Source organism: Salvia splendens, chromosome 6 (genome assembly GCF_004379255.2).
Source record: "Salvia splendens isolate huo1 chromosome 6, SspV2, whole genome shotgun sequence".
NCBI classification, from domain to species: domain Eukaryota; kingdom Viridiplantae; phylum Streptophyta; class Magnoliopsida; order Lamiales; family Lamiaceae; genus Salvia; species Salvia splendens.
In genome coordinates, this window is record NC_056037.1 from 18,053,252 (window position 1) to 18,078,508 (window position 25,257).

At 37.6% G+C, this 25,257-nt stretch overlaps 1 protein-coding gene across 1 annotated transcript; it reads left to right on the forward strand.

The window, feature by feature from the left end:
* The first annotated feature begins 21,992 nt into the window (after positions 1–21,992).
* LOC121806666 (BES1/BZR1 homolog protein 3-like) lies at positions 21,993–24,173 on the forward strand. The gene is made up of 2 exons (XM_042206784.1): positions 21,993–22,387; positions 23,558–24,173. The coding sequence occupies exons 1-2, from the start codon at positions 22,172–22,174 to the stop codon at positions 24,029–24,031; spliced, it is 690 nt and encodes a 229-aa protein (XP_042062718.1). The 5' UTR covers positions 21,993–22,171; the 3' UTR covers positions 24,032–24,173.
* The last annotated feature ends 1,084 nt before the right edge of the window (positions 24,174–25,257 follow it).

Sequence of the window (25,257 nt, forward strand, 5' to 3'; positions counted from 1 at the left end):
CTCTCATTCTGAACTACTTGGATGCCCGACTTCTTTGGGACCATGTGGATCTGGCTGACCCACTCACTATCCGGTACTGAATAGATAATCCCTAGCGACAACAACTTCAAGATCTCCTTCAATATCTCTTCTCGCATGTTAGGGTTTACCTTCCTTTGAGCATCTCGATGTGCCTTCGCTCCTTCCTCCAACCTAATGTGGTGCATGCAGACGTCGGGGCTAATTCCCACTAAATCTGTAAGACTCCAACCAATCGCCTTCTTGTTCTTGCTTAGCACGGTCAGTAGCCTAGCCTCTTGTTCCTTCGTAAGGCTGCTACTGATGATCACTGGATATGAGTTCTCTTCTCCGAGGAAGGCATACTTCAAATTTAGTGGTAACTTCTTCAGCTCAACTTGAGGTGAAAGTGTGTCTTCGGGTAGAGGGTTTTTCTCAATCTCTCATTCTTTTTCTAAATCTCCCTCCGATGGTGCTTTTATACTGGCTGGTAGCTGAACCCCTGCGGCTCCAATGAACTCTGATTTCAGACAGAATTCCTTGATTGCTACTTCTATTTCTTCATCAGTCAACCCTTGGCTACTGATCAGATCACACCATGCAGCAGCTTCGACGTCAGCCTGCTCATAAACATCTAACGCTTGGAGTTTCTCCTGCAATAGTTCAGTCTCAAGAAAATCTTGGACAAGGGGGTCAATCACATCAACATAACACAAATTTTCAGAATCAATCGGTTTCTTCATGGCTTCATTGATATCAAAAGTGAATTTCTCTCCATGAAAATCAATGCAAATTGTGCCCTCGGCCATGTCCACTATTGTCTTAGCCGTTCTCAAAAATGGTCTTCCTAACAACACTCCACTAGATTCCCTAGCTTCATGCTCACTCATTTTGATCACATAAAAATCAGCAGGATAGGTAAAATCATGCACTCTTACTAACACGTTTTCTAAAACTCCTTCAGGACTTATGCACGACCTATCAGCCAGTTGGATCAACACCCTAGTATTCGACAATCTAACTCCCTTCAATCGGTTATAGATAGACAATGGCATGACATTTATGGATGCCCCCAAATCACACATTGCATGTTTGACCTTCACATCTCCTATAGCTATAGGCAGAGTGAACATACCTGGATCGGCTCTCTTGGGTGGCAACTTCTCTTGCACTATTGCTGACGCTATCCCTTCCACCATAATCTTGCCATCCTTCTGGGCTCTCCCGGCTATGAAGTCCTTTATGAATTTCCCAAGAGGGGGTAGCTTCACGGCTTGGAGAAATGGTATGGTGACATCCAACTTCCCAAAGATCGATAAATAGTCAACCGGGTTCTCTTTCTTCCTCTTTGTAACAAATCGGAATGGGAATGGTTTCTCCCTTTTTTTTCTCCTCCACTGGTTCCTCAGTAACCTTCTTGGAGTTTTTCTTGGGTAGTTCCTGGGTCTGAGCCTCCATTCTGGGCTCTACCTCTTGAGGAGGTTCCTTCCTGGTCAGTAGGGTGTCGGGTTCACCTCGTACACTTGGTGTATCATCCAAGAAGAATGGATCTTTCATCCGAGGCATAGTTCTCCCTAATTCTTCCGCTGAAATGGTATCACCTCCTATCTTCGTTCCATTGGATCCTCTACCAGGTTGTTTCGGTTGAGGCTCGTCATAAGTGGTTCCTGACCTCAACGTAACCTTACTCACATTAGCCTTTTCGGGCATTTGGACTGTAGATGGGAGTTTCCCTGCATTTCCCTTCAAATCACCCACCGAACTGGCCAGTTGAGCTAACTGCCTATTCATCATATCCATGTTCGCCTTATGTTCCTTCTGGGCGTTTTGCATCCCCTGCACGACCTCATTATGGGATTGCAATTCTCCTTTGATGCTCTGTTGTGACGCTAGCATTTCACCCATCATGTCCTCAACGGATCTCCTTGTTCGAGTTTTGGAAATGACTTGGCCCTTGGTGTTGATAGTTCTGGGAGTTTTGCTGGCCTTGATTAGGCGGGTATTGGTTATACTGGGCAGGAGGGTTGTACTGATCTTGAGGATATTGATTCTGGTGCTGGCCTTGGAATTGATTTTGGTTTTGATGGTTTTGGGGTCCTGGGTTTGGCTGATTTTGGAAGTTTTGGAAGTTTCTCTGGTGGGGTGGCACATAGACAGGGTTCGGGTTCTGGTTTTGTGGGTTTTGGTTTTGGGAATGTTGGTTTCTTCCTGACCAGTTGGGCTGGTAGTCTGGGTTTGCTGATCCACGGTTAGGGTTTTGGTTCGGATGAGGGTTATACTGATTCTGACCTTGGTTCTGATTTTGGCTCCCATCACCCCATCGGAAGTTTGGATGATCCCTCCATGGTGCATCCCGTTGCCTACCTTGAATCCAATGCCCACTAGAATTGAAGTACCCCGCAGCATTAACTTGCTCCATATTCCCGAAGTCATTAGGCTGATCATAGTTCGGTCCTTGATTTCCCTGCTCTGCACCCTTGTAATTCCCAGCTGGGGGAGGTGGTGTCATCATCACCACTTTTAGGAGAGTTCTCTCGGAGTTTAGTCTTTCAGCCCATTCCAGAATCTCGTTCCTCGCCACTGCCATGGTCACTTGAAGATCTAGATGTTCCCGGAGTTCCAAATCGTCCGTTCCAGCCAGCAAGACCGTAGCTTAGAGATTTCATCGCCCGGAGTGGCAAAACACTTTTATTCGCTTTCGTAGTTTAATTTACATGCTTTCCTTACGTTGGATCTTTGCTTGCTTTTGGATATTTTCTACTTTTGAAGTACTTGTTGAAGATCTGAACGTGTTTATGCTATGAAGTTGATTTCCGTTTCGGTTATTGTGTTGATTTATTTTCCTTCCTATTCCGCCTAGTTAGCTTAGATCTAAGGTTCTTTGGTGTTTTAAGTGTTGAATCTTTTCTCTCCTTGTTTCCGTCGCAATTTCCTTAGTTAAACGTGGAACTGTTCGATCGTGAGTGAATCGCTGCATGTGAAGTTTAGTTTGAGTGCGTTTCGTTTCCTGTTGACCAGTATGCGGAGTTGCAGTTTCTGTGTTTTGATTTCAGATTTGGTGTTCTTATTTGTGGATCTGTGTTCACGAATTGATAAACTGTGTTTCTGTGTTGAATCTGGAATTATTTTCTGATTTTAGTTTGCGTTGTTGGAGAAGATGATGTCCAAGTCTAATGTTGGGGACCACTTTGCTTTTTAGATGCTTTTTGCTTTTTGTCCTTTACTTTTTAGTTATAACCTGCAGATCTGTCGGCCTAGTCACCATGACTATCACTACCCTCTGAATATTCTGTCTAGCCCAAAATAGAATCCCGTACTTTCCAAATATTTTCTGTTACAAAAATGTCTACACTTCTTTCCCCATTCTAGTCAGTAGGAAATTACCTTTAAGTTCTTGCCTAGGTAGAGACTCAACCCGAGCGTGGTAGCTAACCAACCCATCCAGAATATCACCACAATAGTTTTAACGCACCATCTCTGTGGGATTCGACCCTTACCACCACTATACTGATCAGTAGGAGTGGGTTGAGGAATTTTTGAAACCAGGGTCTAGGCTTAGTTAGGATCTCTATCCCGACCAGTAGGATATATCCTTGCTTGAACGACACCTAAGCGCCCTGAGCCACCACCACCGTTTCAAATGGCGCCGTTGCCGGGGATGGATGGCGTTACTAGTTACTTTTGTGTGTGATACTTTGGCGTATATATTGTGCATAATCTTCTTTTTCTTTTCTTTTCATTTCAGTTTATGAGAAGCAGTTCGGCTCCTGACCAGGGGAGACCGAAGATACTTCAGCGAGGATCTATACTCGTAACCACTCGTTCTGGCCTGTCGACCACCTTGTCTGACCTAGGCACGAGTAGTGACGAAGAGAAGGGCACCATAGAGGGACCGATACCAGAAGAGATACCACGGTTGGAAGGCAACCCAAGGGAAATGGCCAACCAGGGAGATGAGGACCCGGAGATCGGGACGCTGAACGCGCATACTGAAGGAGAGCCCCCGCAAGCCATAGTCGTTACTCCAGGGCAAACCGCCTGCGATGGGAAGCCTCATGTGATCGCGATCCTGCCTACGTACTGCGGGAAGAGCTATGAAGACCCTTACGAGTTTCTTCATGAGTTTTGCAAAATTTGTAGGGCGCAGAGGAGACCAGCAGGAGCAACTGAGGATGATTATAGGCTGAAGGCTTTGCCATTTGGGCTCAAGGGGGAAGCTAACACCTGGTTCATGCGCCTGCCCCCCAACTCTATTGAGACTTGGGCCGATTTCAAGTCAGCATTTCTGGGCGAGTTTTTTCCGTCATCCAAGACAAGCGCGCTGAAGAGGGAAATAACTAATGTGAAGCAAGGGTATGATGAGCCCTTGAGTGATTATTGGGCAAGATACATGGGTCTTTTGGAATCATGTCCCAACCATCGCATGGCGGACATTGAAGTACATCATACTTTCTACGAAGGCATGAACGCGGTAACCAAGGACCTGGCAAATTCATCGTCAGGAGGAAGCTTCACGCAATTGCGGGTTAGCGAAGCAAAGAGAGTCCTAAGAAAGCTGCTAAATGCAAAGAAAGAGTATGACCATTCAAGGGAAGGATACAACCGAGAGCGGGCTGTTGTTGCCTCGGTTACTGATCAGGAAAATACACTGGAGCAGAAAATGGATTTGAAAATGGATGAGCTGAAGAAGTCACTTCTGAGGGCGATCGAGAAGAGCACTCCACCACCGTTTCAAATGGCGCCGTTGCCGGGGATCGAACCCGGGTCACCCGCGTGACAGGCGGGAATACTTACCACTATACTCCGGAGGATTATAGGGAGGCTTCCTTTTATAGGGAGGCTTACCCTTGATTTTTAGGGTAAGACCTTGCGGTGAAATGACTTCTTTGCCCTTAATTGTGATTGAGCAGTCCCAGCTATCCTCCTTCTCCATCTCGAGCCATTTTTGCATGTATACTGGTCAGTACATAATCGTCCTGACGCCCTTTCCACTTGAAGTGTCTGAATCTCTGCCTACTGGCTAGAACGCTTATCCTGCACGCTTAAGCAACTAGTTTTGCAGATATAATTCAACTATGCACATCATATTGACCCGTAACCTAGGCCTAGAATACGACTTATCATTCTTTCAGCTTAATTGATCAAGTGTTCCCATCTTGATTGATCAAGCTCATGGGTCGTGGACAGCAGCACAACCCACATTCACAACATGCTGACTTCTTCCGTCCATTTCATAAAATGATATTTTCAAGATCAAGAAACGATACTTTCTTGATCATCAACATAGCTCTCTAGCTGATCGCGATTCCACTTCCCAACATTCTTCAACACATCACACGCCTTAGAAAATGAGTTGCATATCGCCATACTCGATACCATTGTGGACCATCTTCACGAAATTGCCAGAACCCCCTTTACCGATGTAAGTGACGCAGGGGCCATCTTCGACCTGAGCTGCGACCTTGTCTAGTGTCGTATTCACCACCAGAGACGCCCATGTCGAGGCAGAGCAGGCCATTGGCTGATGTATCGACCATGCGGCGCTTGGTGTTCTCGTACCACTCGTTTCCTCCATCGATGATAGTATCGCCAGGCTCCATGTTGGCGAAGATTGTCTGATCAACCGGCACACGTGCCTCACTGCCACGCCTTCCTCCGCAGCTGAACGTCATCACCTCGGTGCAGCCATCTCAATCTAAGATTAGCCACAAAATTGAACTCAAATAGCTGAAACAGAATAACTGCTCTTCCCGGCAGTCAACAGCTCCGTCAGAAACTCTTCGTGGTTTCCGAATTGAATTTCTTCATCTCCTTTGTTGTTGTAGCCATGATCTTCTTGGAAATCAAATTCCCACAGACGGTGCCATTTGTTAGAACCGATTGGAGCAAGATCATACAAGAACATACAACAAGAATTTGCAACCGGCAATTTGAGATGAGAATAACTTCAATAACACAAAGATATAAGCCTACGTCCACTAACAGAATGAGAAGGAATTCATTGATGATCAACTATGGATACAATGGAGAAGAACACTCTCATATCTCTCGGAGATTTACAAGTAAAGAATGCTCTCAACTCGCTCGAAGTCGTCTCGCTTCGAGAGCACACATGCACAGTTGGAGACCTCTCCTCTCTACTCGATCTCTCTCTGATATGGAGCTGCCCTTGCTTACTGATCTCTGCGGCTTGCATCAGTATTTATAGGAAGAGTAATTCGAGCTCAATGCTTCAAGATCAGTTTCAAGTAACCGCATCTTGATAACCACTCTTTACACTCGGTTGTAACCGCCGTCAACCGCTCTTCACTAACCGTTGCAACTGACTTTTCTGTTGCAAACTTCCAACCGCCACCCTTGATCAAGTTACTTCATCACTGAACCCCCTTGATCAAGTTTCTTGGATTGTTGGAGTGTTTTATCATATCAAAATATCCTAACAGAATCAATATGTGATTAAATTCTGGATTTAATCATTGAAATAAATTTGCAGTGGAATATAATTTGGTTTAATTGGAAATTAATGTGAAATCATTATGCAATTAATTTGTGGTTTAATTGCACATAATGAGAAATCAATATGTGGTTTTATTTCAGATAGTTGGAGTGGAGTGACGTCGAAAACGGTAGAGTAGAGGTGGAGATGAATCACATGAATTGCTTCTGATGAAAGAAGATAAAAGATAAGTGGAATTTGGCTTTCAAGAAAAAAATATAGGCCCAAAATAATAACTAAAGAAATTCCTCGCTGTTATTCCATTTGCTATACAAAATTTGAACTCCCCTTGATTGACAGTACCGTCCAATACTCCTTATACTGAGCGTAGGAAACTAACCAAAAATTTGGCTCACAAACTCGACCTCCTTTCCAGAACGATTAAAAGAGACAGAAAAAAGTCGGGGGTGTTACAAAGTAGATCTCACGTTCCACTAACTCACTAGTCACTTCACTCATTATCTATTATAAAATCAACATAAAAAAGTGAACATATTACACTAATTTTTCCAACCTAGTATTTTTTATATTATCTTTTAAAACTCGTAACCACACCAAATGTGACTCTTATTATGGGACGAAGAGAGTAACTAAGAGTTTGGAATACCATTCCTTAGAAGTTGTCAAAATAATTTTAATCTAGCAAGTAAGATAGAGTGAATTATATGGTGTATACTTGGTGGTAGCCATAACGTATACTCATTGTTGAATATAATGGTGCACACGGTATCAAACATGATGTTACACGTATTATTGAAAACTATATAAAGAAATTATATAAAGGCAGGTATAGCCTAGCCTACGGATTACCCACAACCATATCTGAGCTCGCATAAGCATCATACAAAATAAATAATCGAATTGACAAATTCATTTCGAGTTATTCCATAAGACAACCAAATTTCGAATTAATATGTATCAATGCAAGTACCACTTACCAATATCAACTACTATCTAGACGAATCAAAACGAATCAAAAAGGACTTTTGTGTTTCTAATTCTAATAAAAGTAAAACATAACTTAAGAGCAAACAAGAGAAACTTTAAACAAATAAAAGCAAATAAATGATGGAAATCAAGAATATGGGGAACAAAATCTCACGGGTAGATAACAACTATCCTAGGTTCAATCAATTTTCAAACTATGCTAACAAAGGGTCTCAAGAGTTATTAAGCTATCACAGATGTAAAATCATATCTTCTCACGAAGCACACAATTCGTAGATTGCTACTCAAAATCGAAGTCTCCTTCTAGAACTAAGTTAACAGCTCCAAAAAGTTCATAAAATAAATTACATCATTCAAAAGTTCAACTCTCTCGATTATTATTAGTTAAGATGTCAATTTCTCCTCTTTCAAATTATACTACACATCTCTTGATTATTGTAGTAAAATCCACATGCATTCATAAGATGACCAATCAAACAAATATAAGCACAAGAGAAATTAAAATAACTACATGAGTCCAGACATAGAAAAAAGAAAATCAATTAAACACAAAAATCATTGTATCTCCCATAGAATTCTACTGAAAATTTACCCACAAGTTGTTCATCACAAAAGTCGAATAACAAAAGGGTAAAACATCATAAAAGCTAGACTAACTACACCCTTGAATGAAGGAATCTTGCTTGGAAGCTCCGTCTTCAAACCTTCAAATGAATCCTTGCTTTCAAAGTTGTTTTCTCTCTTCTTAAGATGTGGGAATGATGAATGAATATGTGAAAATCGTCCAAGAGAATTGATATGGTGAAGGACAATTGGTGAGCACAATGAACGCTCCATCCTGGTCATCAATCTTTTCATTATTATTTTCCTTATACAAAATTTTCTCTCCCTTTCTAAACATGAAGATTCACCATATCTTTATTATTTATATGCCTACCATATTTCCCTGTCCTTTTTCCTAAAAAAATTTAACAACCTTCATCGTTTTTACATCACAAAAAAAAATTATGCTTGAGAGCAAGAATAACATAAAAACACTTGAGCATTTTTACAAACTGTTGAGTTGCAAGAATTTTCAATATAATACCTCACAGTATCAAGTCGCACCTTTCTAAATTTGAAAAGATCAATAAATATACAACCAATTCAATTGCCAAAGTCATTATCAGTATTCAATAATTGTTTGTCATCATTTTCATATACAGAGTGATCAACTTCTATACAAGTATAGGCTGTTCAATTCATCACCCTCCATTGCAGTTCCAAATCCAACCCAATTGCATCACAATAGATTTTATTCAACAAATTCCCAAAACTACACAAATGAGTTTTGTATGAGATGTTTATGGAGAATTTGCAAATAAAAAGAGAATGTTTATGGAGAATTTGCGTATTAGCAAAATTGAATTCAAGCTAACTGTTTTCATATCCTCCTTTTTTTGCTATCATTCTCTTCATATGTGATAAAAAAAGTTAAAGAATTGGTATGAAGAGAAATGATACAGATAAAAAATTTAATTATTACATAAAGAGAGATAGGAGTGTAGTGGAATTTTGGATCTCAAAAGTAAATAGCAGTTAGGGAGGAGAGAAAATTTTGTAAAAGAAAAGATAAATAAATAAAGATTAAGGGATGAGGCGCTCACCATCCCTCACCAATTGTCCTTCAGCATATCAATTCTCGTAGGTTATATATCTTGTGCCCTAAGTCTCTCGAGGCTGATTTCTTGGCCGAGTTGGCCACTCGGGGCTCCTGTCTCCTACTCCATTTTATGGTTAACACTAGAGGTGCCCACGGTTCCGGAACCGGCGGTTCCGGTTTTGGAAATTGTTGAACCGGAACAGAACCGCGAGGGTGTTTCTCGGTTACGGTTCCGGATCCAAAACTGCCGGTTTCGGTTTCGGTTCAGAACCGGCGGTTTTCCGACGGGTTTTTATGGTTTTTCACGGTTCCGAACCTTCAGTTTTTGCGGTTCCGGCTTGGTTTCACGGTTTTCCGGCGGTTTTTTGCGGTTCCGGTTTAAAACCGCTCGGTTCGAAAATTTTTGAACCTGAACTGAACCATGGTTTAAAAATAGGCGGTTTCGGTTTGAGTAAATTCTCACGGTTTCGGTTCGGAACCGTAACCGCTGGTTACGATTTCAGTTTTAACCGCCGGTTCGGTAAACCTTGGGTAGATCTAGTTAACACTAATTTTTATCCATTTTCACTTATTTTTCATCATTTACTCAACAAACTCATCATATAACCAATTGATGCACAAATCACAATTAACACAAATATGAACTTCAAGTTACTAGACTAGTCAATAAACTAGTCAACTCTATGCCCAAAAAAAATAACGAGTTTATCAAATCCCTCAAACTTAAAATCTTATTTGTCCTCAAACAAGGCGAAGAAAATAAAAAATAAACTCGTGCTTTGTTTATAATATTTATTTCAATATCTTAGTTAGTAATCAAAATTGATAAAACCATGTTTGTCCAAATAGTATATGAGGCTAAGTATATGGTAGACAATATGTGGTAGATATTGACTTTTAACTATACTAGATCTACCACGTATATTTGCAAGTTTTTAAATGTTAATAAAAGTGCATTGCCTCCTCAAAATATATGAGCTAGTGACACAACATAAGTCAGGCCCGATCAAGGTAAGGGCCAATACTTCACAAACTCCAGATTTGACCTTATTGGAAAGGATAGGGTTCGGTTAAATGCAACTTCATTCTTGCCAACTCAAGATATTAGATTGTCGAAACCCATTAATCTATAAGCACATTATTGCATCAAGATATTAGAGGACCAAAGTCCATTGGTCGTGAGAGTAAGCCAACTAGGTTAGTTGATCCTCAAAATATATTGGGCCTGTGTTAAAGAAATAAGTTGAGCCCAATCAAAATATGGGTCAATACTCCACGTATCCTAAGGTGGTATTCGGTTTCAAAGATAAAATAATACCAAGATATAATCTAAGATTGAGTTGTGAGATTATTTTAGTCATAAAAGGTTAGCTATGACTAATTATCCTATGATTATCCATCTAGGAATGAATTGTGAGATTGAATCTCATGAACCAAACACACTATAAATTTAATCCTGGATACAATCTTGCAAACCGAACACCTCCTAAGTAAATAGAAAACATATACAAGACCATGCATTTTATTACAAAATACAAATGTCTTTCTTGACTCTACAATTTCAAATTTTGAGTCATTCCATACATGTATGACATGTTCTAGGTCATCCGATTGCAAGATATTTAAGTTGTTGTATTTCGCATTCTTATATGTTCATGTTGTCATTGTAGATTAATACTTTATACATTCTATGTTAATAGAGTTATTTTTCTATTTTGAGAAATTTCAAGTTAATTGAGTCATATTTATTTTTGGCAAAAAATAATTCTCCTTTTTACTTTATTTTCTTCGTCTCTCTTAATTTATTTTTTTTTCACCATATATTTAACACATTATTTTTAAATTTCGTCACGAAAAGAAATATCTCTATTAACAAGGAACGGAGGTATGTAAAAATATTACTCCCTCCGTCTCATAGTAGATGTCACACTTTCCTTTTTAGTTTGTCACATAAAACATGTCACACTTCCTCTTTTGAAAAAAGTTCACTCATATCAATTATAAAATTATATTTTCTCTCACCACTTAACACACAAAATAATATCTCCTAAAATCTTGTGTCATCTCCCAAGTGTGACATCTAGTATGGGACAGAGGGGGTATGATTTACTTCAAATAAAATGGCTACGACTGTCTTTCATGCTTCATGAGTAAAAATTGAAGTACAATGTGATATGATGTTTAGTTAGTGTACAATGTTCACGAGTACAGTACAATAAAATAGGGTGCTTTTTGTTAATTATTCACTCCGCCGGTCAGTAGGAGTCTCATTTCTTGACAACAAGAGTTTTAAGAAATGTTAAAAAAAGTTTAAAAGAGTTAGTGGAATATGAGTTCCACTAGTATATACTCCCTCCGTATTCAAAAAATAGAAACATTTGAAACGGCACGAGTTTTAATGCACAATTGGTAAAGTAAGTGAGAAAAATTGGTAAAGTAAGAAAAGTGAGTAAAATAAGAGAAAGGAAAAGAAAAATGAGTAAAGTAAGAGAGAGAAAGAGAAAAAATAGTGAAAGTAGAGTTAGTGGATTGTGGGGTCCATGTCCTAAAATAGAAAGATTTTAAAGTTTCTACTTTTAAGGAACGACCCAAAATGAAAATATTTGTTATTTTTAAAAAATGAAGGGAGTATTAGTTTTAAATGAAATACGAGTGGAATGAGTTAGTGGAATGTGAGACCCTATTACCAGTTATGATAAAAGTAAACCGTGACTCTTATTCGTGGACGGACTAAAATGAAAAATAGTGAACATCTTTTTTAGTACATCAAATATCCCAAATGAGCAAATTTGGTCCGTAACATTTCATAATATCTTTTGAGGTCCATTAACTATAAGATAATATCAATTCAACTACTTTTTGGCTATTTCCAATATTTTCATGACCAAAGTACCCTTAAGGCCATGAAGAGAAATTCAATCTATTTATTCATTCACTTGTTTCTTTCTTCTAATTTATATAGGATTTAGTTTAATAGATATTATACTATTATTATTAATATATATACCATACCTTATTTGAATATTATGATATTACTTTCTAGTACTAGTTAATACTCCCTCCGTCCCGTGCTACTCGCACGTTTGCTTTTCGGCTCGTCACAAAGTCCTTACACTATTAATATGGTTACATTCTCAATTATTTAGATAAAACTAAGATAAATGTTTTATTTTAATGAATCTCGTAATTTTATTACAGTAAAAATTTAAGTTAATCATAATATATAATATATACTACATTGAAATAAAAATTTAATACAGTAGAAAAAATGTGATTCACGAATAGTCAAGGGAATAAATATGAGAACTATGAACAGTTTTCATAATGTTGTAAATGGTCTAATGATAATATTAAGACGCAACATTGTGATATTAAAAAATTGATAGCAACTATTGATTTTTTAATTAATTAAATAATTATAGATTTAAATTAATCATATATTCAACTAAGAATGTCATTGTCTTTTTTATTAAATTGACTATTGATAATTTCAACTAATTTTTTTATACTACAATTACTACATAAGAGTAGCTAAAATAAAACTTAGCTCTTTGAATTATTTAAGATTCTATGTATGTTAATAAATTTTAATTTATTTTTAATCATCAATTTTATATTACACTTAAAAATAACATATTCTATGTATAGCTTTAAGATTAAAAAATTAATATTCCATCTAATAAATTGAACTACTTTTATATATAAATATTATATAAGTATAATGTTTACATATATTTATATCTAAGTTATTTCACTATTAATATTAAATATAGTACAATAATTTAAAATATTACAAATAAGTAAAATAAAACGTAAATAATTAATAGTAATAGAATATTAATATTATTAAGATATTTTTATTTTGAAATTAAAATTAGAGGGAACATTTTTTTGGTACATCAACTATTCCAAATTACATGCTTTAATGAAAATGAGAGGGTAAATAGATTGAATTGTCCTCATAGGCCTTAAGGGTACTTTGGCATGAAAATATTGGAAATAGCTAAAAAGTAGTTGAATTGATATTATCTTATAGTTGATGGACCTTAAAATATATTATGAAATGTTATGGACCAAATTTGCTCATTTGAGATAGTTGATGTATTAAAAAAATGTTCTTTTAATGAAAATGAGACTCTCATTTGGGGACAGAGGGAGTATAATATGTGTATGGAAAACATGTGACGTGCGATGATGAATATTGAAGGTGAATTGGATTTTTGGAGAAAAGGGACCAACCTTTAATAATTTAATAGTGTAAAATTTTAATTGAAATTTTATGAACGAAATGTAGTTGAATATAAGTAACGCTCTTATTTTGAGAAATATATTTCAATAATTTAAGAAGTATATTTCTATAGTTAACACTTCGTCCAATTTTATAGTAGGTCTATAACTAAAGAGCGTCTAATGTGATAATTAAAAAATGAATTGAATTGATTTTGTTGTAAGAGAATATGCATTGTGTAGATCTTTGTAGTACTACTTTATCAGTAAATATCAGTACAATTATTGACATTTTGAAACTGGAAAATATTCCTTTCGTTTTCTTTTCTTTTCATTTTATTGCATTAGTAGTTTATTTCAAACGTCACATATTGGTAATTTTGTCAAAAAGGTTTCAAACATTTGCATGAGGAATCTATGTTAGATTGTTAATGGGGATTTATTTATATTTTTTGAAACCTTACAACTTGGAGTATATAACTCGTATTAAAAATATTTGATCGGCTCTAACATTTTTAATAGAAAATTTATTTTGACACTCAATAATTGAGTCACTTGTCAAACATATACCACGGTTTTAATTTGGTACTAGAAGTACCACAGTTCGTATTCGATCGCTTATTCGACCGGAATTAATGATTTAGATAACATATGTCACTTAATGATCTAGTCTCCTTCCCATCATTAATTCGACCGGAATTAATGATCTAGTCTCATTCCCATAAGCTCCTTTACTCTTCCAAGGTTTCTTTTATGACTTCTTTTTTCCATTCTTCTTGAAATCAACAACATTCAGACTTTCAGATACTACATCAACAGATTTGGAGTTGGATTTTTGGACCTCCTTGAGCTTCAAGGCAGAATAGACCTCTTCATAACTGATCTTGAACTCTCTACCAAGAAGCATAGCATCCTTGAAGTGTTCATAACTCGGTGGCAAAGAGTTTAACAACATTAGAGTCTTATCCTCATCCTTGATCTCCTCATCAATATTCTGAAGATCATCAACACATTTTCCAAATTCCTCAAGCTGCTCCAACACACTCTTCCCATCAGCAATCTTGAATGTCAATAGTTTCTGTTTCAAATGTAGCCGGTTGGCCAGTGACTTTGCCATATACAATGACTTCAATTTGGACCACACTCCAGCCGCTGTATCTTCTTTTGAAACCTCTCTAAGGATTCTATCAGTGAGGTTAAGGATCAAGGTTCTATATGCCTTGTATTGCATATCTTGAGCCCTTTCCTTTTCCTTCTCACCAGCTCAGGCTTCTTCTCCTCACTGCTGCCTCCATCATTCAAGATTTCCCATAAGCCCTGCTGCATCAGGATTGCTTTCATTTTGAGCCTCCACAAGCCGAAATAATTTCGACCAGTGAACTTTTCTATATCAAACCTTGTTGTAGTCATTCCTCAAACAGGTGGAGTGTCTTCCTTGAAGAACAGAGAATCAAAAACCAGAAAAGACTCCAGAGAACTCCTTATGCCTCCACGACTACTCAATGCCTTCCCACAGACGGCGCCACGTTGTGAAGATCGATTACTTGGCTTGAAGAAACGGCAACAAGAAAGAAAGGAACACAACAATTACGTGGTTCGGCTCTAGGCTTACGTCCTCGGGCAGAAACTAGTGTATGTGTTTATTGATCACTCAAAGAAGGGGTTTTCAAGATCACTCAATTCTCTCGGAGATTTACAAAGTGATGAACACTCTCAACTCGCTCAAAGTCGATCTGCTTCGAAAGCACAAAATGCACAGCTGAAACCTTTCTTCTCACTTGATCTCTCTTGAGTTTTCTCTTCTTGAATGTGCAGAAGAATCGCTGCTACTTAAAAGAAGTTAGACCCGATCCAACCAACTCAACCGCTAGCTCGGATCCTAAAATTCAGTTATAACTACCAACGGTCATTTCCGACTTTGAGTCTCCACTCATTCCAACGGCTATATTTTGGAAACACTCCAAAGATGAGTCTTGATCAGGCTCAAAATACTAACAAATCCTCCACCTTGAGCGATCAAAGAGTCTCACACATCTAGCTCTACCTTCCTCCTTACACTTACAAATTTTGAACCACCATAACCAAATCCAAGCAATGTCTAAACTTAGATTTTGGTAAGGCCTTTGTAAGAACATCAGCTGCATTGTGTTCGGTGCTCACCTTCTCAATTCTGACCACACCTTTGTCAACCTAATCTCGAATGAAATGTAATCTCACGTCGATGTGTTTGCTGCGCTCATGAAAAGTCTGATGCTTTACGAGGCAAATTGCGCTATTACTGTCGCACTTGATAGTAACACTTTCTTGCCTTACTCCAAAATCACCCACCATTCCTTTGAGCCAGAAACTCTCCTTCATGGCCTCTGTTAGTACTATATACTCGGCTTCCGTTGTTGACAAAGCTACTACAGATTGAAGATTAGATTTCTAGCTCACTGCAGAGCCAAACAAGGTAAATATGTATCTGGATTGTGAGCGCCTATTGTCGAGGTTAGCTGCGTAATCTGAGTCGCAAAAACCGATAAGAGCATCTCCATTATCCGCATTCTCTACTTTGAACATAATTCCCAGATCAGTGTTTCCTTTGAGATACTTGAGAATTCCCTTCAAAGCTAACCAATGCTCCTTCCCCGGACAGGACAGGTATCTGCTAACTACACTTATTGCGTGAGAAATGTCAGGCCTCGTGCATATCATCATATACATTACACTGCCCACTATGTTGGAGTAAGGTATTCGGCTCATCTCCTTCTCTTCTTGCTGGCTTCTGGGGCACTGCTCTTTAGATAGTCTTGTCTGCTGAGATATTGGAACTGTTGCTGCCTTGCTCCTTTCTATCTGATACTTTTGTATGACCTTTTTGATGTAATCTTCCTGAGATACCCAGAAAATTTCCTTGTCACTATCTCTGAATATGTCCTACCCAGTATCTTCTTAGCACTTCCCAGATTCTTGACTTCAAAGCCTTCTTTTTGCAAGCGTTTTACTCTCTCTAACTCTTGCCTATCTGGTCCAGCAAGCAATATGTCGTCTATATACAACAGTAAATAAACTGCTGGTCCTTCAGATTCAGATTTAAAGTAGACACAACTATCATATTTGGAATTTACAAATCCCATTTTCTGCATATGCTCATCAAATTTGATATGCCATTGCCTGCTTGCTTGTTTCAAACCGTAAAGGCTCTTCTTCAGCAGACATACTTTATCCTCACTGCCATGTATTACAAACCCCTCTGGTTGATCCATATATATAGTCTCTTCAAAATCTCCATGAAGAAAAGCTGTCTTCACATCAAGCTGATCCAAATGCCAGTTTCTTTGTGCAACTATGGCTAGTAAAATTGTGATTGAGGCATGCTTTACCACTGGAGAAAACACCTCATTATAGTCTATTGCCTCTTCTTGTGTAAAGCCCCTAGCTACAAGTCTTGCCTTAAATCTGATTCTATTCCCAGCCTCCACCTTTTTCTTGTATACCCATTTGCAGCTTACTGGCCTTTGTGTGGGTGACCTCTTCACAAGTACCCAGGTCTTATTCTTGAGCAAAGACTGTATTTCTTCTATCATAGCTTCCATCCATTGCTTGCTCTTATTTGATTTCATAGCCTCCTTGAAGTTTGCAGGTTCTGCATATTCAATATTCTCTGCAATGCAAAGTGCATAGAACAAGTATTCTGCCTCATTGTATCTAGTTGATGGCTTAGGAACACTTCTGGTTCTGTCTCTAGCTAGGACATAGTCACTCAGATTTTGCTGATCCTCCTCAGGGTCCAGAGCACCAGTGCTCAGTTCTTCATCATCAGGAGCTTCTGATTGCTGTTCAGCCTCAACAACTCAGTCAGCTCCAGAAGCCTCCCACTGAGCTGATTCCTTAGGTTCCAAAATCTCCATCTCCATCATCTTTTCATGCTCTGGCTCCTTCCTAAGATGAAACGACCTCCCACTGTCCTGAGCCTTTTCCAGAAACGGCATTCTATTTTCTTCAAACTGCACATCTCTAGATATAACAATCTTCTGATTTCCTGGTTCTATACACCATAGCCTGTAGCCCTTTACTCCCCTCTGGTATCCAATCATCACACACCTCAAAGCTCTTGGTTCTAACTTGTTTTGCCTGATGTGAGCATAAGACATACAACCAAAAACTCTCATATTTGAGTAGTCCACAGCCCTTCCATACCATCTTTGATCATGAGTATGAAAGGCTATTGCTGAAGATGAACTTCTATTAATAAGCACTGCAGCCATACTTACAGCTTCACCCCAGAACCTCTTAGACATTCCAGAGTCAAACAACATACACCTAACCCGTTCTAAGATGGTTCTGTTCATGCGCTCAGTAACCCCATTTTGCTGGGGATTGCATGGAACTGTCCTGCGCCTTCTCATTCCCCTCTTCTTGCAAAAAGAATCAAACTCATTGCTCAGAAATTCTAACCCTCAAGCACTTTAGTGAACATCCCTTTTCTACCTCAACTTCTCTGCACCACTCCTTAAATCTCACAAAGGTTTCTGACTTCTCTTTCAAGATGAATACCCATAACTTCCTAGAGAAATCATCAATGATGGATAGAAAATATTTACCTCCACCCAATGTGGTTGGTGTAGCTGCCCCCCACAAATAACTGTGGGCATAGTCTAGTGGTGCTCCTGAACTGTGAATGCCCCTTGCAAAAGGCAATTTCTTACTTTTCCCGAGCACACATTGCTCACATAACCCCAGCTGTTCACTAGGATTTCCTAGCTTGATCAGACCTTTCTTAGCCAACTCTCTGACTCCTGCCTCCCCTAGATGCCCAAGCCTGAGATACCAAGTTCTCATATCCAATGCGCACAAGATTTACTGATCCAGAAATCACATTAGCCTTTAGATAGTACAAACTCCTTCTTCTCTCAGCCATCATGACAACCTCCCCATTCTTGACAATATTCATGACTCCATCAGATAATATGCAAGCATACCCTGCAGCATCCAAAACTCCAATTGAGATTAAGTTTCTTTTAATTTATGGGATGAATCTCACACCAGTGAGCAACCTTACAGATCCATCATGAAGTCTGAGTCTGATGTCCCATATTCCTCTGATTCTGCATATCTGATTATTTCCTAACAAAACTGATCCAGTTGCATCTTTCATTTCATCAAAATAGCTTCTAGTTGGACACATGTGAAAACTACAACCGGAGTCCATGATCCAAGGAAGTTCTTCTACATCCTCAGACATACACAGGGCCTTTGGGACCTCTAACTCCTCTACAAGATCAACAGTGTTCTTCCTACATTCCTCGTCGGCCGGTTTCTTCTTCCAAAACCAGCAATTCTTCTTTAAGTGGTCAGGCTTCTTGCAATAATGGCATGATCTAGTCTCCTTCCCATCAGTTCCGTTACTCTTCCAAGGCTTCTTTTGTGACTTCTTCTTTCCATTCGTCTTGAAATCAGCAATGTTCAGACTTTCAGATACTACCTCAACAGATTTGGAGTTGGATTTCTGGATCTCCTTGAGCTTCAAGGCAGAATAGACCTCTTCATAACTGATCTTGGACTCTCTACCAAGAAGCATAGCATCCTTAAAGTGTTCATAACTCGGTGGCAAAGAGTTTAACAACATTAGAGCCTTATCCTCATCCTTGATCTCCTCATCAATATTCTCAAGATCATCAACACATTTTCCAAATTCCTCAAGCTGCTCCAATACACTCTTCCCATCAGCAATCTTGAATGTCAATAGTTTCTGCTTCAAATGTAGCCGGTTGGCCAGTGACTTTGCCATATACAAGGACTCCAATTTGGACCAAACTCCTGCCGCTGTATCTTCTTTTGAAACCTCTCTAAAGACTCTATCAGTGAGGTTAAGGATCAAGGTTCTATATGCCTTGTATTGCATATCTTGAGCCATTTCCTTTTCCTTCTCATCCAGCTCAGGCTTCTTCTCCTCACTGCTGCCACCATCATTCAAGATTTCCCATAAGCCCTGCTGCATCAGGATTGCTTTCATTTTGAGCCTCCACAAGCTGAAATAATTTTGACCAGAGAACTTTTCTATATCAAACCTTGTTGTAGTCATTCCTCGAACATGTGGAGTGCCTTCCTTGAAGAACAGAGAATCAAAAACCAGAAAAGACTCCAGAGAACTCTTTATGCCTCCACGAATACTCAATGCCTTCCCACAGACGGCGCCACGTTGTGAAGATCTATTACTTGGTTTGAAGAAACGGCAACAAGAAAGAAAGGAACGCAACAATTACGTGGTTCGGCTCTAGGCCTACGTCCACGGGCAGAAACTAGTGTATGTGTTTATTGATCACTCAAAGAAGGGGTTTTCAAGATCACTCAATTCTCTCGGAGATTTACAATGTGATGAACACTCTCAACTTGCTCGAAGTGGACCTGCTTCGAGAGCACAAAATGCACAGCTGAAACCTTTCTTCTCACTTGATCTCTCTTGAGTTTTCTGTTCTTGAATGTGCAGAAGAATCGCTGCTACTTAAAAGAAGTTAGACCTGATCCAACAAACTCAACCGCTAGCTCGGATCCCAAAATTCAGTTATAACTACCAAAAGTCATTTCCGACTTTGAGTCTCCACTCATTCCAACGGCTATATTTTGGAATCACTCCAAAGATGAGTCTTGATTAGGCTCAAAATACTAACTTTTGTTTAGTAGACAAAAGGAGTATAATTTTTCTCAAATCCAAAACTCTAGGATGAACAAATTGTTAAAAGGAATTATGATAGAGTAGACAAAAGGAGTATAATTTTTCTCAAATCTAAAACTCTAGGACAATTAACAAATTGTTGAAAGGAATTATGATAGAGATTGATAATATTTCTTAAAATTTACACAATGATTTAATATTATGGCATAAAATACAACTTCAAAATAAATAATTTGTGGAGAGCACAATAATAAGAAAAAGGAAAAAGAGGAAAAAGAGAGGAAAAGCAAAATAGAATGTTGGGACTTGGGAGGAAAAAGCAAGATGGATCACATGGTCCACTGCTCTAATTCATTATGAATAGCTGCAGACCTACCCTCCTCCCCTCTCACGTGCCATTCCATTTGCTCCGCCGCGGACGCTGGTGGCTCTCCTCCCGCGTGCACCCAGCGCGGTCCCTCGCTTCTGTCTTTTCCCTTGCTCATTATGAGATCCGCTTCAATGACCGAAATGCCCCTTCCCCCATTTTTATGGATTTTGACGTGCATGACACAAATTATAATACTTCCCAAATTTGATGCATAACAATAATTAAACTCTAACGAAAATATATTAAAGTCTAGATTATCTTGAAATGGATTTTTAAAATGTTAGTAGTATTATTTAAGCCATTCATTAAAGTTCAATTCTTTTATGTTTATGACAATTATACTTCCTCCATCTTATAAAATTATGCATTTTTGACTGAACACTAGTTTTAATACACAATTAATAAAGTAAAAAATAATTAAATTATTGTTAATGGAGAACAAGTCACCCCTCAATAAACAAAAAAGAGTTTTCAAAATTAGAATATGCATAATCTTGTGAAACGAATTAAAAAGAAAAAATTACATATTTCTTGTCGAAGGGAGGGAGTATTATTTAGCTTAATTTCATGTTATTTTTTTGGCTCGTCCCAAACTACTTATTCTATTTTTTAAGTTAAAATTAGGAATATATTAGAGTTAATTAAGTATTCCGTTATTAAGTGATCTCTCAATATTCTTACAATACTAATTTAATTATGCTAAAAAATCAATATCAAATTAACTACCTAAAATTAAAAATACCAAAAGTTAGTTACTCGTGATTCACGCAGCTCACCAGAGAAGTGTGAGATATTTCATAATGTCCTCAATTGGTTCGAATAATAATGTGATATTTTTTGTTTATAAATATGGAGGAACTAGAAAAACTTTTACATGGAAGTCGCTATAAGCATAAATATGTTACAAAGGAGAAATTTTTTAAATGTTACTCTGAGTGTTATAGCTTTTCTAGTATATTCGTCTAGTGACAAAATACTCATTCTCAGTTCAAGATTCCTATTAATTGAAATTAAGATTCCACATGTAAGATTAAACAAGGAACTAGACTTGTGGAATTGACTATCAGCATCGAACATGTTTTGAATTGAAGCTTTGGATAGATTTTATTTAATATTAACAAATTTATTATGAATTAAGTATGTCAATGTCTCCATGATATATTGTTTAGGCAGTGATTTTACACACTTTATTTCTACTTTCTATAGATTGTCAAGAGAATATTGTCGATTATTACTACCTCACATTATTTCTATAGATTGTCAAGAGAATATTGTCAATATTACTACCTCACATTATTTCTATAGATTGTCAAGAGAATATTGTTAATATTACTACTCCCTTCGTCCGCCAATAAATATTTCATTCACTTTTACTATTTTTGCTCCATCTGTCAATAAATATTTCATTTCATTTTTACTATTTTTTGGTAGGTGGACCCCTCATTTACTCACATTTTATTTTAAAACTAATATATAAAAGTATGATCTGCGTACAACTAATCTTTTTCTATTCACTTTTCTTTATAAGTCGAATAATTTTTAAAATTCCAAATCGATCAAATATGAGATATTTAATAAAGTGAGTTAATTAGGTAGTAAATTCATGTAAACATAAAAAGTGAAAAGAGATGTGAATTGAGGAAAGCGGAAAAAAGTGTGCGAGGGGTATTTTTGTCATGTAAGTGAGAGCCTACAAACAAACTCTCTCTCATAACGTGAGCTGCTGCTGCTGCTTCTTCTGCTCTCTCTAATTCAACAAGAGCAATTGAGAGATGCTTTCGTGAATCAACCAATTAATTGCTATAGAGAGATTAGAGAGAGAGAGAGAGAGAGATGAGGGCGGGGACGCGGACGCCGTCGTGGAAGGAGCGGGAGAACAACAAATGTCGGGAGCGGCGGCGGAGGGCGTTATCAGCGAAGATATTCGCCGGGCTCCGCCTCTACGGGAACTACACGCTCCCCAAGCACTGCGACAACAATGAGGTGCTCAAGGCTCTCTGCCACGAGGCCGGCTGGACTGTCGAGCCCGACGGCACCACCTATCGAAAGGTCAATTTTCTCTATTGCTTCATTTTCCATCAAATTTGTGATAAAATGATTGATACATTTTGTGAAAAGAAATGAATTGTTGTTGAAGAAGATGGGGATTTGGGATTTGATTTTGAAAAGACTGTGCTGCCCCTCGAATTGGCCTCACTATAATTACAAAAGAGCGCAATTGGGTTAAGTCAATCATTGTACCCTCTTTTTTCCTATTTTCTATGCTATAAATACATTGAATTTTTTTTTTTTATTTCTCATGCTTTTCAATCTTTTTCCCCAACTCACTTTCTATTGAAGATATTTGGTCATGGAATCGTTGAAATTATTTTTTTTTTTTTAGTATTTCACTTTTTGAATTTTTAATAAAAAGAAGATTTCTGTATTGATCTATGTATATTTTGCTATTCAGAAATATAAAAATTAAGAGGAAATGCAAAAATAGTTGTTAAAAAGATATGGCAGGCTATAGGCCGGCTCATTAGATGAATGGATAGGACTATAAAATGCTGACGACATTATAAATTAGTATAGGACGGACCATATTAGGGATGATGTAATATCTAATTTTGGACGGACCATATTAGGGATGATGTAATATCTAATTTTGGTTCATGAAAACAAATAGACAAAAAGTCCAAAACGTTTGGCGAAATAATGTGGGGCCTGAAACCACGTTTCAGATGTATGTCTAGAATTTTATAGGCAGACTATTGTGATATGTTTACACACTGCAAATTTATTATGCTTACTATCCCAACCTATTTCCCTTCATATTTTTTTTTCTTTTTTTTTTCTTCTAATTTATTCGTACTACTGTATTATCTTTTTATTTAATCTTTAAATTTCATTTTCAAAAAAATGCATAAACAACTAGGGAAGCATTCCTTCCGTCCATAAAAAATAGACTAAATTGTAAATGACACGAGTTTTAATTCATAATTGATAAAGTAAGAGAGATGACAAATATAGTGGAAGTAGTGTTATTGAATTGTGAGATCATTTTAAATGATGTGTATGGTTTGTATTGGCTTAAAACTTTTTATTTTTAGAATTAATTTAATTTTGATGGACGGGTCAAAATGTAAAACTTAGCAGTATAATTTTTGTGTGCGAGGGAGTATAATTAATTATGTTTGTATTGAGATGATATGAATGAAATGTTTTATACCCCAATAGGGATGCAAACCAGCGGAGAGCATGGATTTCATGAATGGTTCCATATCAGCAGATGGCAACTCTTTGATTCCATGGCTCCGAAACCTCTCGTCGTCGGAGCCCTCGTACCACTACACGCGCGGGGGTGGCTCCATCAGCGCTCCCGTGACCCCCCCGAGCCCCGGAACCCCTGCTGATTGGAGCAGCTCGTTCACTCGCCTGCAGCACCCCATGTCCGTGCCCCCGAGCCCTGGCCGCCAGACGTGGTACCCGAGTGGTACCACTTCTCCGACCTTCAGCCTCGTTTCCTCAAACCCGTTCGGCTCGAGATCGCTCATGTGCACCCCAGGTACGTGCTCCCCTGCGGATGCCCCCATGCCTCAGTTTGTGTTCGGCGCAACGGATCTCGTGAAGCCGTGGGAAGGAGAGAAGATACACGAAGAGTGCGGTCCGGCTGAGCTCGAGCTCACGCTCGGGAGCTCGAAACCAAGGTAGATCGCCTTGACTCGCTGAGAGATTCATGAGGAATACATTAAATAGTTATGCTTGAAGTCATGAATAGTCAGTTTATCTTGATTTCTTGGTGATGTATCGTTGTGATTAATTATACTTCAAATATCAAGGTTTTCGTATTCAACCTAAGCTCCTATGTTCCACCTATGTTCTGAACATATGGTCTATCGATCTTTTTTTTTTGTAGGAGAATGAGTTGTTTGCTCACTTTTGTATGTTCTCAAATTTAGTAAAAAATAATACTCCTAATAAATGACACACCATGTGCTCACTCTATCCGGCAATAAGAGTTTTTTTTTTGCCATTTTGGTCTTTAACATAATAAGAGTTTATTTTTGCAATTTTAGTTTGTCCCACATTATGACTCATTTTTCATTTTACTATAAATAGAAGTAGACCTCATATTTTATTAACTCATATTTTGTCACTACATAAAACTATATAAAAATGAAAACCATGATAATATATTTTGATTTGTCATTTTTTAGTCCATCCGTAATTAGGAATTCCAGTTCACTTTTACTATAAGGGTCACTTTTACTATAAAAGTTGGTAGACCTTACATTCCATTAACTCACATCACTCACATTTTATTAATTAATACTCTCTGCATCCCACTGCAAGTGAACTATCTTGGGTTTTCTAATCACAAGTGATTGATTTAATTTTGTTAGCAAAAAACAATACTCCATATTTTTCCTCTCTTACTTTATTCTCTATTAATCTCTTCTATTTTTTTCTCTCCACTCAACTCAATAAATATCCTTTTTAAAAATTTTGTAACGAAAGAAATTGATCACTTGCGACGGGACAGAGGAGATGTATAAAAATGGGTCCACATTACACTATTTTTTTCACCCACTTCTTTTATATATTTTGTTAAACCCCATTATTGAACTTAAATAAGACTCTTAATAATAGACGGATTTATTAACATACATAAAATCTTAAATAATTCAAAGAGCTAAGTTTTATTTTATCTACTCTTATGTAGTAATTGTAGTCTAAAAAAATTAGTTGAAATTATTAATAATCAATTTAATAATAAAGACAATGACATTCTTAGTTGAATATATGATTAATTTAAATCTATGATTGTTTAATTAAATAATAAATTAATAGTTGCTATCAATTGTTTAATATTACAATGTCGCGTATTAATTTTATTATTATGCCATTTACAACATCATGAAAATGGTTCATAGTTC